Source organism: Narcine bancroftii, chromosome 4, assembly GCF_036971445.1.
Source record: "Narcine bancroftii isolate sNarBan1 chromosome 4, sNarBan1.hap1, whole genome shotgun sequence".
Lineage (NCBI taxonomy): Eukaryota > Metazoa > Chordata > Chondrichthyes > Torpediniformes > Narcinidae > Narcine > Narcine bancroftii.
Window position 1 is genome coordinate 118,646,713 of NC_091472.1, and position 20,412 is coordinate 118,667,124.

Genomic DNA, 20,412 nt, shown 5'->3' on the forward strand with positions numbered 1-20,412 from the left:
TGCCCTGATATCATAGTCGCAATGTCCTGGTGAAACCTTTCACCATGTTTGTCAATGACTGCACCAAAATCAGGAAAGAAGTCCAAGTGCAAATGCAGAAAATGAATTTTCAATGATAAGTTGCACTTCATGGTTTTTTACGCTTGAAGTAGACTTAAAATATCATATGAAATCACAAAAATAGGTAATTTCTAAAAATTGATATGTGATAGGAAAATTTTACGGTGACTTTTGTGATCACCAGCCCAAAATCCAAAAATATACCCAAAAGTGTTCAGGAAGCAAAATCTTCATTATCCAGTGTAAGTGAAATGTTTTGAACCTGTTGTGAATTGTAGCTGATTAGATGGTTGCCACTTTGTGTAACGTATGTGTGAGTATATACTCATCTTTGAATTGTTATTTGTCTTGTATAAATGTTGATTGGGACATTACCAAATGCATTTAGTCACTTAAAAATTGGCAGCTACAGTAATGCAACATTGATGTTTGTTCTAATTATCGGTTCAGTCTTCCAGTTGGTTTCCAGCATTGCAATTTTCTGTTTCAGACTGAATACCGTAACAAGTGTGAGTTCCTAATTGGCGTTGGAGCAAATGGAGAAGATAAGACTGTAGGATGGCGCTTGGGTAAATACAAGGGAGGATCGTGTGCAGTTGTAGAGGCATTTGATACTGTTCATATACCAGCCAAAACAAAGGAAGTTGTCAAGGCATTTCAGAAATATATAAGGTTATTAAAGCCACTCATTATTTCAGTGGATGATTATCTTGTGTTATTAGTTGCAATGTTTCCCATATGTCTTTGCTTCCCTCTGCCTAGTTTATGCAAATGGTACCTCCTATTCACCTGTGACACCCAATTGACCAACAACCCCCATACTTTTTGAAGGGTGGGAGGAAACTGGAGGACCTGGAGGAAACTCGTGCAGACATGGGGAGAAGGTACAAACTCCTGACAGACAGCACCAGATTTGAACCTGTGTCTCTGGCGCTGTAACAGCGTTGCGCGATCTGCTATGCTAACCCTGATGCCCTATGAAATTAATTTTATTGGGTGTAGGTCTTGACTTCTTTCTGGCATTCTAGGGTAAGATTTGGGCTTTGTGTATATCTCTTGTTGGTTGAAGTACCGGTCCAATATTCTTATGTTTACATCATAACCACTTGAAAAATGGTATACTGCAATTAAATCTGCTTTTATGTCTCTTGGCAGTTTAAAAGCTGTTCCATCAATGGCTTTCTTTTTTAACAGTTTAGCAGTTGTTGTTGAGTTATGGATATGGCAGTCACACAAAATTGTTTTGGACCTTCTCGTGGTTTTTCAACATAAAGGCAAAACAGACACAGAAATCCATTGCTGAAGTTTCACTTTCTGTTAACCATTTTGCTACACCTGTCATGTAAAGGATGGTGTTGGCAAATTGGATTGAACTGAAAAAAAAATTGTGTTAATGCCACCAGTAACGTAATGAACAGGCTTCACCCCATCTCCAATTCAATCCCAATCTTTTTGTTTGCAGGTCATCTCCTTATTCTGTGTATAGTCCAGAAACTTATGAAGGTCATTGGAAGCAGTTGACTGTACGCATTTCCAGAACCAAGCAAGTTATGGCTATCATCTACTTCAACCCTCAGGTACTGTTGTCTCTCATTTAGGTAAAGCTAAATCATTTTTGTCATTTTGTATTCAAGTCAAGAGACAAGGCCAGGACTCTTATTTATTGTAGCATCTGTCTAAATTGCCATGGAAAGGTGACAAAACAATTTGTCCACATGGCAGTTTTGGTGGTCTTTTCCCTCTGTGGGTTTTATGACTATAGTCAGCTTGTTCAGAATCAGAATTTATTGTCAAGAACATGTCACAAAATTCATTGTTTGGTGGCAGCATCAGAGTGCAAATATTTATATAAACCATCATATAACCATATAACCACTTACAGCACAGAACAGGCCAGTTCGGCCCTACTAGTCCATGCCGTAACAAATCCCCACCCTCCTAGTCCCACTGACCAGCACCCGGTCCATACCCCTCCAGTCCTCTCCTCTCCATGTAACTATCCAGTCTAACCTTAAATGTAACTAATGATCCCGCCTCAACCACGTCTGCCGGAAGCTCATTCCACATCCCTACCACCCTTTGCGTAAAGAAATTTCCTCTCATGTTCCCCTTATAATTTTTCCCCTTCAATCTTAAACCATGCCCTCTAGTTTGAATCTTCCCCACTCTTAATTGAAAAAGCCTATCCACATTTACTCTGACTGTCCCTTTTAAAATTTTAAACACCTCTATCAAGTCCCCCCTCAATCTTCTACGCTCCAGAGAAAAAAAGACCTAGTCTGCACAACCTTTCCCTGTAACTCAAACCTTGAAATCCTGTCAACATTCTTGTGAACCTTCTCTGCACTCTCTCTATTTTGTTTAGATCTTTCCTATAATTTGGTGACCAAAACTGTACACAGTACTCCAAATTTGGCCTCACCAATGCCTTTTACAATTTCATCATAACCTCCCTACTCTTGAATTCAATACTCCGATTTATGAAGGCCAACATTCCAAATGCCTTCTTCACCACACCATCTACCTGAGTATCAGCCTTGAGGGTACTATTTACCAACACTCCTAAATCCCTTTGTTGCTCTGCACTCCTCAATTGTCTACCATTCAATGTATATGACCTATTTAAATTTGCCTTTCCAAAATGCAGCACCTCACATTTATCTGTATTAAATTCCATCAGCCATTTCTCAGCCCACACCTCCAGCCTTCCTAAATCACCTTTTAATCTACGGTAATTTTCCTCACTGTCCACAACACCACCAATCTTTGTATCATCCGCAAACTTGCTTATCCAATTCTCCACCCCTACTTCCAGATCGTTAATATATATAACAAACAATAGTGGACCGAGGACCGATCCCTGAGGAACTCCACTAGTCACCGGCCTCCAATTGGACAAACAATTTTCTACCACTACTCTCTGACACCTCCCATCCAACCATTCACTACCTCCTCATTTATACCTAATGCCTCCACCTTTTTTCTTAACCTCCTGTGGGGAACTTTGTCAAAAGCTTTACTAAAGTCTAAATAGACAACATCCACAGCTTTTCCCTTTTTTTGTAACCCCCTCGAAAAACTCAATCAGGTTTGTCAAGCATGATCTACCCCTGACAAAACCATGCTGATTACTCCCTAGCAATCCCTGTACCTCCAAATATTTGTAAATACCATCCCTCAGAACACTTTCCATCAACTTGCCCACCACAGACGTATAATTTCCAGGTTTACATTTAGACCCTTTCTTAAACAGCAGAACCAGATGCGCCACCCTCCAATCCTTTGGCACTACCCCCGTGGCCAGTGAATCCTAAATATCTCTTTTAATGGCTCCACTATCTGTCCACAAGCCTCCCTGAGTGTCCTTGGGAATATTTTGTCCGGTCCCGGAGATTTATCCACCTTTATCTTTTTCAACACAGCCATCACTACCTCCTCGGTTATCCTTATATGCTTCATGACCTCCCCACTATTTTTCTTTACTTCAACTGGTTCAATATTTTTTTCCCTAGTGAATACCGAGGCAAAGAAATCATTCAAAATTTCCCCCATTTCCTCTGACTTCTCACTCAGCCTACCCTCGCTATCTACAAGGGGTCCAATTTTATCCCTCACTAATCTTTTACTTTTAATGTACCTATAGAAACCCTTTGGATTTATTTTTACTCTGTTTGCCAAAGCCTCTTCGTGCCTTTTTTTGGCCTTTCTAATTTCTTTCTTAAGATTCCTTCTACACTCCTTGTAGTCCTCCTTCAAACTCTCAGCTCCCTGCTCTTTATACCTCTTGTACACCTCCCTTTTTCTCCTAACCAAATTTTCAATATTCCTCGAAAACCAAGCCTCCCTATGACTTCTAGCCTTTCCTTTGATCCTCACTGGGAGATATCTACTCTGTACCCTCAAAATTTCTTTTTTGAATATCCTCAATTTTTCATTTACATCCTTACCTGAAAATATCCTGTCCCACTCAATACTCCCCAAGCCCTTCTTATTCCTTCGAAATTTGCTCTTCTCCAATCCAGAACCTCAACTTTAGGCCCCTCCTTGCTCTTCCCTAAAACTACCTGAAAACTAACAGAGTTATGATCACTAGACCCAATTTGTTCACCAACATTAATGTCCGATACCTGACCTAGCTCATTCCCTAACAGGAGATCTAGTATTACACCTTCCCGAGTCGGTTCTTCTACTAATTGATTCAGAAAACAATCTTGAACACATTTAACGAACTCTAGCCCATCCAGCCCTCTAACTGTATGGGTATCCCAATCAATGTGAGGGAAGTTAAAATCTCCCATGATCACTACCTTATGATTCTCACACATATATGTTATCTCCCTACAAATTTGTTCCTCTAATTTTCTTGGCCCATTTGGTGGTCTGTAATAAACCCCTATTAGCACCCTCATGCCTCCTTCACCCCTCAATTCCACCCAAACAGCCTCACTGGACGATCCCTCCAGACCATCCTGCCACCTCACGGCAGTAATGTCCTCCTTAACAAGCAGAGCAACTCCTCCCCCTTTTTTACCCCCTGCTCTATCACATCTAAAACAAATGTATCCTGGAACATTAAGTTGCCAGTCCTGCCTCTCCTGTAGCCAGGTCTCACTAATTGCCACAATATCATGACACCAAGTATCTGTCCAAATTATAAAATAATTAAAATAGTGTAAGAAAAAGGACAAAGTAAGGCAGTGTCTTTGGTTCATTGATTATTCGGGAATCTGATGGCAGCAGGGAAGAAGCTGTCCTTGTGCCGTTGAGTGCTCATCTTCAGGCTTTTACCCGATAGTACTAAAGGAGGCATGGCCTGGATGGTGGGGTCCTTGAGGATTGAGGCTGCTTTCTTAAGACACTGCCTCATGTAGATGTCCTTGATGGAGTGAAGTCTGGTGCCTGTGATGTCGCAGGCTAAGTTAACAGCACTCTGGAGTTTATTGTTGTCCTGAGTGTTGGCGCCTCCATACCAGGCAGTGATGCAACCAGCCAGAATGCTCTCCACATTACACCTTCAGGAGTTTCTAAGAGTCTTTAGTGATGTATCAAATGTTCTCAAACTCCTTACAAAGTATAGCTGATGACAAGCCTCCTTAAGCTTGTTGGAGATACTCTGGGAATGGAAATGTGAAATGAATGGAATTGAAATTTTTCCAGTACCCCGCAGTTGTGCATAACTGACATCTTGACTTGAAAATTTCACCATAGGCCTTGTCCAATTTGTTGCATCATGTGGTAATGTAATTTCTTCAGATCAATAAAGGTGAAACAAAATTTTGCTCCTGTGAAATTGCTGATAATAGTCATGAAGCAAAAAAGTTACAATAATAATTTTACTGATCTACACATTCAGTGTCTTCAGCACCATCAACCTCTCAGAAAGGAATTTTATTGTTGGCTAATATGAATGCCATTTAATGGTTTTAATCAAGATGGACCATGTTAAATGCATTTGTCTGCATAAATCTGAGCATTTGAAATGACCATCAGTTGTTGGTAGAACAAGCCCATCAATCGGAGAGAGAAAGAATCCTGAAATGTACATTTTAAATAATACGTGGTTTGGATGATGGTATCTTTTAGAGGACAATCTGAGATTCACACTGTTGCCTGAAGTGATAAATGATTACATGTATTTCCACCCCTTAGTAGTGCGAATTTCACCCTCCTTCCCCTCCATCATTTCCTCCCAAGATTCTTGTTTTCTCCATATGCCACCACCCCATTGATCATCAAAAAAAAAACATGTATTTCTACGCAATAAACAGGCATCTGGATTTGACTTCTCACTTCTGGACAGTAGTTTTGTTGATGATTTTTCTCTTCTGCAGAATTATATTTGTAATATTTCATTTTGGAGCTGGGTTCATTTTGCCTCTTCAGTCCTTTCATTAGCAGGTTCATAATTTTGTAACTTTCTATACTGGGGTGACCAAACCACAGCTCACGAGTCATATGTGGCTCTTTGACATATAATATGCGACTCGTGGAAATATATTGGCTGGAGTAGATTCCAACGCTCCTGAAGCTGCCCTGAGACACTCTGAATCCCTGCAAGTCCCCAAGGGGACTTGGGGCAGTCACAGCCCAGGCTGCATAATAATGAAAAGGCACTGGAGGAATGACCCCTGCAGAGGAGCGGAGCAAGCAGAATGCACTGAAGATGGGTTCTCCTTGCTCGGGCCAGCTGGACCATATCAGAGTGCTGCCAATCATGGGGTGTGTGATAGGAAGGTTGGCCAAAGCTTAGGGTCCTCTGCAGGAAACAACCACAGAGATTAGGAAGCCAGGGCTGAGCCAGTAGAGCTCCAATGAGGCATGGCCCGTCCAGAGCAAGGGTTTCTGTCCATGGCAGGTACTCTGGCAGGGGGTAGCAAGATGATAGAGACATGGGAAAGAGAGGCTGGAGGGGGTCCCCATTGAGGACCTCATCCAGGTGCCAAGCTAGGACAGAGCTCAAACTGGCAGCAGAAGTGAAGGTTTTGTCAGTGGCCATGGGCAAGCCTTGGTGGCCCCACCGGATGGAGAGTCAGCAGCAGGCAGTTCAGAGGTTAGACTGCTCCATAATCTAGCCTTCGCTCCCAGGAGCTGCTCCCTCCATCATGCCGGTGAATGGGAAGAGGGACGCAGAGGGTGGGAAGGGGAGGAGCTGAACCATGGTCCCCTTGTCCTGCTGCAGGAGGCCTCTTTGCATCGGGTCGCTTCCCACATCGTGCTCTCGGGTGTGGATGTTGCAATGGTGTAGATATCTGCAGAGATCAGTGGCAGCAGTGTTCCCGAAGAGAACACATCAGAAATGGGAGCAGGAGATGTCCATCCGGCCCGTTGAGCATGCTCCCACATTCATTGAGATCACAGCTGATCTGGTTATGGACCCAGTTCAGCCTTTCCCCCCCCATAACCCATAATTCCTCCATGATAGACCTCTTACGGTATCATATATATATATTTAATGAGGCAGCCTCTACTATTTCCTTGGGCAGAGATTTCCACAGAAAATCAGTCACGATTTTACTGATAAAATTAAGTATTGAGGGATAATGATTGATCCAAATATTCAATAATTGTATAATTTAAATTACGTACTGCTAATGAGAAAGATCAAGGCTGATTTGATTAAATGGAAGGATTTACCTTTGTCATTAATAGGTCGAGTAAACTGTATTAAGATGAATATTTTTCCACAAATCCTATATCTTTTTCAATCTATTCCTTGTTTTCTTTCAAGACTTAAATAAAGTTGTCCAATAATTTCTTCTTCTTCTTTGGCTTGGCTTCGTAGACGAAGATTTATGGAGGGGGTAAATGTCCACGTCAGCTGCAGGCTCATTTGTGGCTATGGAAGGGAAAATTAGCAAGAGTAGTGATGCATAAATTGACTTGGAAGTATGCTTTGGGAGGTTTGCAATGACCCCATTTTCAAAATTATGAGGCAGCTCAATTAAGATTTATTAATCGTATGTTAAATGTTTTGTGTCCCCCTAGTTGGGCAAGGTAGAATTGACTGATATATTGGAATCTTGTCCACATCAATTTGTATTTAAATGGAATTCTGTTTTATTACAAAGATGTAATGTTTTGAAACACTTATTTGGGATTTGGACTAAAAGGAACTTATTAATAGGCTCAAAAGGTAAAATATCGGTTCAGGCCCCAATATATCAAAATAAATTAATTCCTTTTACATGGAATAATAAATTTTTAAGAAATTGGTAGATCAAAGGAATAAAGTTATTGCAGGATTGTTTTGAAGAGGGTAAATTTTTATCATTTACCCAACTTAGAGAGAAATTTGGAATTTCAGGGAATTCTTTGTTTATTATCAAATTAGAGCATAAATGAAAGAAAATTTTGGAAGAGAAATGAAAATTCCCAAGTAAATGAAATTTGAGTTTATGATTTCTCATTTTCCGGATAAGAGTTTTATTTCAGAGATGTATGCATTGTTACAAGATAATATGGATAAAATAAATTTAGATAAATCCAGGATTAAATGGGAAAATGATTTAACTTGTGATATTGATTAGGCCGACTGGGAGATGATATGTTTTGAGGGTGTGAATAAATTGTTTAATGTAAGATACAGTATGATTATAATATTTTGCATCAGTCATATTTAACCCCTGAGAAATTGAGAAAATATGGATTTAGTAATTCAGAGTTGTGTTTTAGATGTGGATCATGTGTTGGAACTTTCTTACATTCTGTTTGGTTTTGTGATAAAGTTCAATCAATTTGGTATAAAATTAGGGAATTTCTTCAAAATTTGTTTAAAATTCAATTTTTATTAGATCCCAAAAAAATTTCTGTTGGGTTATATTGTTCCATTTATGGACTTGGGGTTAGATAAGTTTCAGACAGCATTTCTGTGTGAAGCATTGACGGTAGTGCGTAAATGTGTTACGACTTCTTGGAAAGACAAAGTTGAGATAAATGTGAATCGTTGGCATAATGAGTTGAGGTTCTGTATTTATATGGAAAAAAATAATATAATCTGCATGATAATTATGATTTTTTTTGTTAAGATGTGGTCGCCTTATTTGAAATGTATGAATTTAGTAATATCTTAAATTGTAATAAATATTTTCTTTAATGCTTCCCTTGTGGGGTCTGTTGGGGGGGAGGGGGTGGGATAGTTTTAGTTCTAATTTTTATATTATGGATTTTGGAAAATATCAAATAAGGTTCTAAAAAAAAGGAAATCAGTCATGATTTTGAAAATGTTTGGTATGTAAATTTATATACAAATTAGCATTTAAAAACTACATACATGAATAAATGTTATTGCGTACATGTATTTTTTTTAAATATTTCATTTTTGATTTTCAGATTCCTGTAAATTCAGACATAAAATGGAATCTCTTCCAACACCAGTTGGAAATACATGTATTTCTGAATGTTAATATAAAATTTTTGTCACAAATTATGCATGTAAGAGTAAAATTAATGTTAATATAACATTTTTGTAACAAATTATGCGTGTAAGAGTAAAATTGTAAATGTAATATTTTTTCGTATCTTACGGCTCTCAACATCTGAAGTTTATCATGTGTGGCTCTTTCAATAAGCAAGTTTGGCCACCCCTGTTCTATACCATTAAATTTTCTCTCCATACATTTATAGAAACTAACTAAACCAGAAATTGCAGAACTGCAATCCGAATTAGCCAAATACTTCACAGAAGGTGACGGGAAAGATTGTGGAGTGACTTCACTTTATTTTGCAGAAGAAGGTCAGAGGTAAGGAATAATTGGAAGTGGTGATTATCACTTAGTTTTAAGAAATTGTTAAGCCTTTCGCGTTAGTCAGTGGGATGACTGACTTTTTATGAATTTAATCAATACTAAATAACATTCAGCTAGCAACATAAAATTTTCCTGAAGTCAGGAAAAATACTTGACCGAACTTCACTTTGTTTCATGAGAATTGGCAATGTAACTCAGCAGTTCTGGCTCCATGTTGCTGAGCTCCTGCAATTTGGCCATTCTGTGTGAATATTGAAATGAACTGCATTGTTACTCAATACAGTGGAACCCCATTATAACACAATAATTTGGGTCCAAAAAAAATCATATTTGTGAAAAAGCGGGGTTGCGCTAAATCGGAGTTCACAAAAAAGTTTTCAAAAAAATCAAGAATACATGTACAATACATCTTTTTATTTCTAATTAAAGCGATCAAGTGTTCGTTGCTCGAACGCAGCTTGTTGTGGGCTGCGAATGTCATCTTTGCTAGACAGCGTGCGGTGTGGGATCATCTTGTAGCGGAGGCTTGTTTCGTCGCAGTTGTACACTTGTTCTTCGATGTAGCCACCGCCTTCTAAGAGAGTTTTAGTTTTGCTGGCGGTGGCACTGTTGGCTGAGCAAATTTCTCCAGTCACTAACACTTGAGAAATCCCATGATGGCATTTAAACTGGACTAGCCATCCATTGCTAGATTTGAACTGTGAGGTTTCTCCATTGATCAGCTGGTCAAACTTCTCGGCTTGAGTTTTGAGAATAGGCCCGGAAATTGGAAGTCCTTCTGAGCATGTTTGAACGAACCACTCATACAGGGAGTCATCGAGGCTGACATCTTTGGCTCTCTTCATGCGCTTGGCCTTTAGTCCCGCCTCTTTCTCAACTTTCCAAAGCGACGCATGTAATTTATCTTCTTGAGATTTCCAGCCATAAGGTATTGATACAGATATGCCTGAGGTCGCTTGCAACTTGTGTTTGACTTTTTCTAGATCACGTCAATTGCATGAAGCTTATTTTTCACTGAAAAATATTTTTGTCTTCTAACAGTGTGTTCCATTTTGAAAACAATTTCAATTCCAGAAAGACCAAAAAAGGGTCCAATGGCTCATTACGTTATATCTGGATTCGCGTTAAATTGGGGTTCCACTGGATATTGTACACAATACACAGATACAGTACTGTAAATGTAAAATTAAAACAGAAAATTCTGGAAATACTTTGCAGGTCAGACAGCATTTGAGGAGAAAGAAAAAATGTTCTGAGTCAATGGTGTTTCATCAGAACTTGGAGTAGTCAAGGAATAAAACAAGGTATAACTGCAGAGAAAAGAGGAAGAGAACAAAAAAAGGTGAAATAAAAGAGCAATGACCAAAGAGAGATACAAGTGTGAAGTATCAAAAGTCTGGTGAAGTGCAAATGGAGAATAATTATTCAGTAACTTCTGGTATGGAATGAATGGTGGAAATTTGAAATTAAAAAGTTTGGAAAAAAAATTTTTTAATTCTGATTTTCTGCATTCTTTCCACATTGATAAATGTTTTTACATACCTTCAGACTTTGTTACCTCACAATACACCTTTTTATTTCACTCAATAACGCTCTATTTGTAACTTTTAGCAAAAGAAGGGCTTAGTTGTATAATGAAATATTGCAAATAATCCCTTTAATTTTTGAGCCTATGCTGTTCCTTCCAAAAACATCTTTGCATTTGGTGCCCCACTAAGTTGGGAACAAAGAACCAAGTACTGGCTGCACAGTCACTATTGCTACTAAGTCCTGCCACGTTCCTGTGATAGCTGAGTTTCATGTAGTCTCGTCTTTGGACTACTTGAATTATCTTAGCCAAATTTAATCTTCAAAAAGCAGGATGAATTGGGCTGAAGGAAAATTTAACAATCATTGCTGTCTGAGATCCTGTTACAAATCACCCAAGGGGCTGCAGGTATTTTCCCTCTCCTTCGGCTTAAATAACAAACCTTGTTTTATTTTCTAAACATTTCTAGAAAATCTCCTAACTTGGAAGACTTGCCCTTGGACCATGTACATGGAGACAAGTACTTATATGAAGATCTCCTGGGACTTCATTTCAGAATTTCCCCTCATGCATTTTTCCAGGTGATGATGATAGTTTAAAAATAGTTTAGAGCAAATTACAATTCTGTTATTCCTTTGCTTCACAGTTTGTAGATTTTTAGCATATAAAGTGTGCATTCTGGTAGTATTACCAAAACACGTATTTGCGTTATACCTTTCCCAAAATAAAGTGGTCCAACAAAATTCACCAAAGCATTACCAAGCAAAGTATGACATCAACCCTTAGAAAGTGAAATTAGAGTAAACAATCTAAACTTTGTCCGAGATAGATATGTTTTCTAGGTGAGGTACATTTGCCAATAGTGGAGCTCTTAGAATTGGGGATGCTTAAGAAGCCAGACAATGACATTGCCTGTCTGCAGTTATTTAAATTTGGGATTCTGCTCTGAGCATTGTTACCATAGATTCTACTGTGTGTACAATATTGCCTCCCATAATTGGGGTGGAGCATTGCTTATGGGTTGTTGTTTGTAGATTGCCAGACAATGGGGGGAAAGGCCATACCCAATGTGGCCCTCATCCTGATGACCACTTGTGTGTGGTTGCATCAGGCTGTGTGTGGAACCAAAGTATGAGGGCACCAATGCCATTACATGCTCAGGTTCTACATTACCCAGGTGTTGTGAAGAATAGGCCTGGCCCCATTGCCGCACAATGTCTCAGTCAGCTGGACTAGGCAACCTATCCTTTGTGGAAATGTTTTTTCCAGAACAACACCTTTGACCACAAGGCCATCAGGCAGTGGTCAGCATGGAACGCCCTGCAGACAAGAAGAGACGAGGACTTGACGGACTCGGTGGGGTGGTTCCCTGAGCAGACTGTCCAGTTCATCTGGCAGAATGCTTCATTGCTATTGCTCAGATTCACTAGAACTTGGCCTGAGACTGGCAATGAGAGGAGCCCACCCAGTCAGATCCATCCTGTATACCAAGAACATCAACAACAATGCACCTTGTTATTGATAACTGCAGTGGAGACTGTCACCCACCTCTTTGCAGAATGCAGATTCGCTAAGATGAAAATTCTCCAGTGGGTGTGCGTGAATGGAAAAAGCTCTGAATGGTGTCCATTATTAAGTGGTACACCCTAATGCAGTGTTAGGCCCACATTTGTTTTTACTCTCAATCAGTGACATTCACAGAAAAGTCACAAGCACTTCTAGACTATTTGGAGATGACTCTCTGGTATACCATCAAATTAAGTCAGCTGATTTTGAGGATGCTCTCCAAAAAGATTTTGATATCATGGTTGAAAGGTTACAAAAATGGGGCATACAGTTCAATCGTTTCAAATGCAAAACCATGCATGTCACCAGGAAGAGAAAACCTAGCAAAATATCATACAAAATCTTGGCTGTCGCCCTTGATGAAACCAAACCGACCAAATACCTTGGCACCAAAATCCAGAACGAACTGCTTTAGAATGATGAAACATATCAGAGAACGGTGAAGGCAACAGGAGTCCTAAATTTTCTGAGACACAGCTTCCATCATTGTTCCAACTTCTGTCAAGGAGAAGTTGTACCTCACCCTCGGCAGACCACATTTGAATACACAGTAGCTGCATGGAACCCATACATAAACAAAAACACTACTACCACCAAAGGAGTTCAGAGACAGGCAGCCCGATTTGTCACAAATACATAGGAAGAGAAGCGAGTGTTACAAAGCTCTTGAATCCATTAATGTGGTGCTCTCTTCAAGACAGAGTGAAACACACCATCTGACCTGTTTTTACAAAATGCTAAACTGCCAGCGCGATACAGACTACCAATCCTATACTGAGCCCAAGCCTGCTAGGAGCAGACGAGGTCATGCAACCCATTTTGTAGTACCATCTTCCAAGACAGATATGTACAGCAATTCATTCTTCCCCCATATAATTAAAGCAAGGAATAATCTCCATCCTATCATGCTCACACAACCAGACCCAATTAAATTTAAGACCGCTCTTTAAAAATCTCCTCCTTCAGCACACCCTCCCCCACCTCCAGTTTAAATTCGGAATATTTTAGAGGATCAAGAAGGATGCAAGGGTCCTTGTCAAGGTTCATCCCCGGCAGCAGTGTGACAGGACTTTCTAATCTATGGGCTGTTCCCAGGACACACAGTCAGACAGTCATAACTGCTGGAAGATCAGCATCTCTGTGAAAGATGCACTTTGATCTTTGGAGATGTTGGTGCAGGAATGCTACTGACTGGCACATTCCAGGCTGCATGCTGAGGGACACACTGAGGCTTAATGCAGTCAACATGAGGGCACTGTGATGAAGGACCACAATTTGGAGTCCTTCCCTTACCGGGCATTGAGGGGCTGAGACCAAGGGGAAACCACTCAAACAACAGCACGGAATAATGACAAGATGTCACAGTGTTGGTAATGGTGTAAATATAAATGAACATAATAATGTACAGTGATGGAAATATATGGTACAAAACTAAGGGTGGGAAGAAACTTTGAATGCTTTTCCTTTTGTAACTAATTTATTGTGAATAAAGTCTATTTTTGCTTAAAACAAAGGCAACACAAGCAATTGTTGGTTGTTTTTGTCCTATAAGCTGCTTTTACTGAGATTTGGAGGCGAATTTAATTTGTGACCTGGGGATAGTCGGCCTCATCACCAGCAATGAGTCACACCACAACGAAGAGGTGGAAAATCTTGTGAAATGGTGCGAGAATAACAACCTGAGTCTGAATGTTGACAAGACAAAGGAGGGTGACACAGTTAGCAATAGTGGTTCACACAACGCAGTTATAGCACCAGCAAATGGGGTTTGAATCTGTAATGACTTTGTACATTCTCCCCGTGTCTGCGTGGGTTTCCTCTGGGCGCTCCAGTTTCCTCCCACTGTTTAAGAAATACTGAGGGTGTAGGTCAATTGGGTGTAATTGGGCAGCTTGGGCTTGTGGGCCGTCAGGGCCTGTTAGCATGCTGTTTGTCTAAAAAAAAAATGATTGTAGATTTCAGGAGGACCAAGTATGACCAGCCTGGACTACACATTAATAACGGTAATGAAGAGAGTATAAAGTTCCTCAGCAATCACTTAAGTTGTGACCTATCATGGACGCACATTTCCTCACTTGTCAGGAAGGCGCAACAGTGACTGCACTTCCTATGAACACTGAGGCACCATCCTGTCAACTTTCTACAGGAACTCTATTGAGAGGATGGTACATTTTCTGTAGAGCATTGGATCAGAAGAGGGGCAGAGAGGATCACTGGAGTCTCTCTCCTCATCGATGAGATTTACCGGGATTGCTGTTTGAAAAAGATTGCAAAATTGTTGAGGACCTCTATCACCCTGCATGCAGTATCTTCCAGCTACACCTGTCAGGAAAGAGATTCAGGAGTATCAGATCCAGAATCACCAAGTTGAGAAACAGCTTCATCCCACAGGCAATGAGACTGCTGAATGACAGATGAACTGTTCATACAAATCCTCCAAGACTCTACTATTTATTTGACCATATTGATTTATTTTTATATAGATATGTATGCACTCCATATGTATTGTTTCTACGTGTGATATGTCTATATGTGTGTTTGCGTTTTTGCACCGAGGTCTGAAAACACTTTCATCAGGTGGTACTTGTACAAATCAGATAATAAACTTGATGTGCACTCAGGTTTGCTTGTGCACTGGAGTAGGACACAGAACAGGACAGGCCCTTCAATGTCTGCCACTCATGATGTCAATCAAAGCTAATCCCATCTCCCTGCATGTGGTTTAAATTCCTCCATTCCCTGCCTGCTCATGTGTTAAATGTCTCTGAAACATTGCTTTCATATCAGCTTGCACCTTCTCCCCTTGAATTGCATTCCGGGCACAAAAAAAAAACAAACTTTCCGGACAAATCTTCTTTAGACTCCTCCACCCCCCACCTCTCCTGGACTCTCAAGTATTTGACATTTTCACTCTGGGAGAAAGACTCTTTCTGTGCCTCTCATAAGTTTATATATTCATATCAGGTCACTGCCCAGCTTCTAATGCTCCAAAGAAAACAATCCAAGTTTGTTTGACCTCTCCTCACAGCTGATATTCTCTGATTCCTACAGTATCCTCATGAACCTCTTTTACTCTCCAAAGCCTCCACATCCTCGCTATAAGAGTTCGTGGAAGTTTAGTATGACACCAGAAACCCTGGCAAATTTCTACAGATGTGTGGTGGAAAGTGTGCTGACCAGCTCCATCGTGGTCTGGTTGGGAACCTTTAAACATAAAGCCCTCCAAAAGGTAGTGAACACAGCCCAGGACATCACAGACAAAACCCTCCCCACCATCGAGAACATTTACAGTGATTGCTGCCATCAGAGAGCAGCAGCAATCATCAAGGATCCACACAACCCAGAACACCCTCTGCTCTCACTGCTCCCATCAGGAAAGAGGTATAGGTGTCACAAGATTCGCACCACCAGGTTCAGAAAGAGCTGCTACCCCTCCACCATCAGACTCCTCAACAGCAAACTCAATCAGGGACCCATTTTTAAGGACTCTTGTGCACTTCACTGATTTTTAAAAATTCTCTCTATTGCACAATCAGTTAGTTTACATTCATTATCTGTTTACAGTTCTTTGTTTACATGTATATGCTGGTGTACAGTCTTTTTGCACTACCAATAAGTGGTAATTCTGCCTCACCCGCAGTAAGGAGAATCACAGTTGTGTGTGATGTCTCTGACAATAAATCTGAAATCTATAGTGTAATGACCAGAACTGCACACAATATTTCCAAATGTAGCATGACCAAAGTTTTGTACAGCTGAAACATGATTTCTCAACTTTTATACTCAAGGCTCCAAAATATAGAAAGGAATGTTTTAAACTAGGAACTTTATGACTTAATCAATCAAATATATTTTTGACATAAATATTTTTATATTTTAGGTGAACACCCTGGCTGCAGAAGTGCTTTATTCAGCGGTTGGAGACTGGGCTAATCTTAACCAAGACAGTACTGTGTTGGATGTTTGCTGTGGCACTGGAACAATTGGTCTTTCTCTGGCAAAGGCAAGTGAAAAACTGTGTTAGCAAAGGTGTTGAAGGATCAAGAGGTATTAGAATTTTGGCATCAGAAGTTATGAAGAGCAGCAAAGAAAGGAAGATCATTTGGAAAATTATAGGAAAATATAAGGTTTAGTTTTTGAAATCCTGTAGGGATAAGAGGATGAAATAAACCATTGGCTTGTGGATTTTGGAGCATGGGGATGCTTCAGCAAGTAGACATGTAGTAACCAGAACTCGATCAATTCAGTCAACAATGACTCGCAGTGTACTCACAGAAATTTCTGTCCTCCATGTTATCATTTCCATTCTCAATGCATTTAGTTTCTCCAGTCAAGACTGTTCTGTGCAAAGAACACCTCTGGCTTGATATTGCCAAGAGCTTAATATCAAGAAGCCACTTGACATATCAAATTCACTTTCTTTATGTTTGATGAATTGGAGGTTAAGCATTATTGGAAAAGATTGAGGTTTTCTTTATTTGCATCTTCCAGCCAGACTGAGGAGGAATTCTTTGTAAAGATACCTCTCCACAGATTTTTAAAAAATATTAGTCGTCTCCATGTGTTGTCTTCCCTTTTTAATTAGTGGCATGTCAAAGTCTGAAAATCTGTAGATTGTTTTTAAAGGAGCTGAAATTCCAATCAGGACTCGACTAGACCTGAAGCAACATTTATCACAAGGCTAAGGGCCAGCGAATTCCACCATCTTCACTGAAGATCAGTCATTCCAAAATTAGTTGGAACTGCAGAGTGATACTTTCATTAGATCCTTGTTTAAAATTAATTATTTTTATTGTGTCCTCAGAATGTAAAGAAAATAATTGGAATTGAAATGTGCCAAGAAGCTATTGAAGATGCTAAAGTGAATGCAAAAAGAAATGGTTGGTAATATTACTGAAAAATATTCTATTAATGTTGGGAATCTTCCTCCCACCAACCATCAACCCTACCATCCACCCACCCCGTAACCTCAATCCCAAAGACCAACTTGCACCATGCACTGTTCAGGTGCCTCATTTGGCACAGCAGGAGGAAGAGGAGGATCTTAACTGATCTATGTGTTGTCAGAACGACATCATGATTATTGAGTCCAATCCTGGTCATCAGACTTTAGAAAAGATTATGATTTTAGAGAAAGTGCACAATAAATAAATTGCTAGCTTTCAGGAACAAGGTTCAACTGAAAAGGCAAAGGCTATTTCCTTGAAGCAAGGTTGGGTGGAGATCTATGATCTGGAATTCTCTGCCTGTAGGTGTGCTGGAGAGAGGATGAGTTTTCAAAAGTGAATTGGTGTGACTCAAGGGAAAATCATTTTCAGGGCTGGGGGGGGGGAGGGGGAATAGGGCAGGTGGGATTGCTCTAAAAGTTGCCTCCCGTGTCATAACAATTTGAGGCTGATCACGAGGAAATGGCAGAAAAACTCGCAGGTTGGGCAGGTTCCGTGGGAACAGAAACAGTTAACTTTTTAAGTTCTGATGAAGAGTCTTTGGCACGAAATGTTAACTCTCTTTTCAAACTTAAACTCTTGACATTCTTAGTGTTTCAAACATTTTATTTTTCTATTTTGGATTTTCATATCTATTGATTGCCACAAAAGTCATGGAATAGAGAACATTATTTCTTCCTTGCACCCAAATTCTCTTGTACACATTTTGATATTGTGATTAACACTTGTTTTGAGATGGCGTCCTACCATCTTTGTGCATTCATCAATGAGATACACATCTTGTGCCTGGTTTATTTTAAAAAAAATCCAAGCTTGAAGAATATCTCCCAAGAATACTCATTCGGCATGAATGATCTGATTATTGTAGGTTCTTTCAATGGCTTCCTCATCTGACATGAATCAAATAAGTTTCCTGGGTAATCTGGAAATGCCATTATTTTCTTTATCAGTGCCTGAAAATATTTATTTTCAGAACTTTAATGTTCCTATTCAAAGCAAGCTGAAAGCCTATTTCATTGAAGCTTTTGGTGACATTAATCAATTCTGTTTAATCTTTGATTCTCTTTAGGTCTGTCTAATGTGGAATTCTTGTGTGGAAAAGCTGAAGATCTCTTTCCCACTGTAATTAACTCCATAACATCACAAAACCTGGTTGCTATTGTCGACCCACCCAGAGCAGGACTGCGTAAGAACAGTTTTGTTACTGAACTCATTTATTTTTTTGCTAATCCATTATTTGTCATTTTTTTTGATTGCCCTTTTTATTTTTGTCTTGCAGATTCCAGAGTTGTCCTCGCAATAAGAAGGGCAGAACACCTGAAAAGACTAATTTACGTTGCTTGCAATGCTCGAGCAGCTATGAACAATTTTGTGGAGTAAGTTGTGCATTTATTATTTTATATTTTCAAATAGAGAAATATAGTTGTGAAATTGATAAAGTCCAGATCTCACCAGCTTTTTTTTAGTTGGGGATTTGCTGTACCAGTTTCTTGCCCATTATCCTATTGTATTGTTCCTAAATATGGAACAAGATATCGGCTCACTTCTCCACAGTCTTCCCAATCATGAAAGTTTGTTTGTATGGTAAGTAGTCCGACTTTCACACAAGTTAACATCCCATCTGGTAATGAAACATCTTCGTATGGCAGGGCACACCATATAAATGGGCCACAACAGTGACCCTTCTGGAACAAACTGGGTTCAATCCTGCCCATGTGAAATTTCTATGTTCCTCATGATTGCATGGGTTTCCTCCCATATCCCCAAAATGTGGAGATTGGTAGGTTAATTGGTCACTGTAAAATTTCCTTTGTGTTGATGCAAATATATGGAGAATAAAATGAAGTAGGGATAGGATAAGTGAAAAAATGATTGGTGTGGACTCTCGGCCAAAGGACTTGTTTGCGTGATGTATCTCTTTCACTCTCCAACTCTGCTATTGGAATTTGAATGTGTTTATACTTAAAAGCTACCCTATGGTATGGTGGAATAAACTCGTGTCTCAGGACTGAGCTACTGAGTCTGCAAAGATCTTGGTTTGTGGTTCCTGTAATTCCCATCAAGAATTGTGCAATAAATTAGAAAATTAATAAAATTGAAAACTTGGAATTTGGATAGTTTTGATGTACCAGTTTACAAAGAAAATGGAGTACTAGTTAATTAAGGAAAACCAAATTATTCCATTCCTTTATTTGATAGGATGGCGTTTATAGATTTGAGTGATTATTGTAAAAGGAAACAAGTTGAGCAGCACATTCTTTCAATGTGCCGAGCAGTATTTGAGATACTTTAAAATAAATGTTAAGTGGTCTAATTATTTCTTGATCTTTATTCTACTGCTGCGATTTAGCAAAGTGCATTCTTTCTTTTCTCTGGAATGGGAGATTTTGATTGCATGGTGTAGGTTGGGACTCTGGCTCCCTCTCTGCAAAAATTAATAAACAGCACCATTGAAAGTATACTGTATTCTATAAATTATTTTGTCTTTTTCCACAGCCTTTGTCGTGCCTCCTCTCACAGAGTAAAGGGATCTCCTTTTCGTCCTGTTAAAGCTTTAGCTGTTGACCTTTTCCCACAAACAATGTATTACGAGCTGTTAATATTGTTTGAGAGAGTGGAATGATCACATACTTTACAACTGATCAACACAAAGGTTATTGAATTCAGAAAAGTTAAAAAAGCAGGAAGTTTTATTCATGATTTCAAATAGCATTGCAGAACTTATTTCTTGTATTGACAATTTAAATTACTTGTTGATTACATTTTAAGACAGCACTATGCAGGCAACCGAGAAAAAACAGGGCTTGTCTCTGAACTGTGAAGTATTTCTCTGTTGGGCTAAATAAAGTCTGGTCAGTAGCTTACAACTTTGATATTCTAATAATTTTCCAGTTACAAATCATGACATGGAAATAAATTTCCAATGAAAATTAAGGGATAATTGAAGAAAAGCTTGTGTTCCAAATCGTGCAGGGCATTTCTTTCTATTTCTCTAGCAACTCTCTCCCTTTCCTCGATCTCGGTCTCCATTTCAGGCGCAAACTCTCAACCCACCAAACTATTACCT

At 39.5% G+C, this 20,412-nt stretch overlaps 1 protein-coding gene across 5 annotated transcripts in view; it reads left to right on the top strand.

Moving 5' to 3' along the window:
* trmt2a (tRNA methyltransferase 2 homolog A) overlaps positions 1-20,212 on the top strand; it is a 65,716-nt gene extending 45,504 nt beyond the window's left edge. For all 5 annotated transcript variants that reach the window (XM_069932574.1, XM_069932577.1, XM_069932575.1 and 2 more), the window contains exons 4-12: positions 551-732; positions 1,523-1,637; positions 9,184-9,299; positions 11,303-11,414; positions 16,280-16,402; positions 17,204-17,279; positions 18,415-18,531; positions 18,625-18,721; positions 19,842-20,212. In XM_069932574.1, coding sequence (XP_069788675.1) covers positions 551-732; positions 1,523-1,637; positions 9,184-9,299; positions 11,303-11,414; positions 16,280-16,402; positions 17,204-17,279; positions 18,415-18,531; positions 18,625-18,721; positions 19,842-19,968 — 1,065 coding nt within the window. In that variant the 3' untranslated portion in view covers positions 19,969-20,212. The remainder of the gene's footprint in view (positions 1-550; positions 733-1,522; positions 1,638-9,183; positions 9,300-11,302; positions 11,415-16,279; positions 16,403-17,203; positions 17,280-18,414; positions 18,532-18,624; positions 18,722-19,841) is intronic.
* The last annotated feature ends 200 nt before the right edge of the window (positions 20,213-20,412 follow it).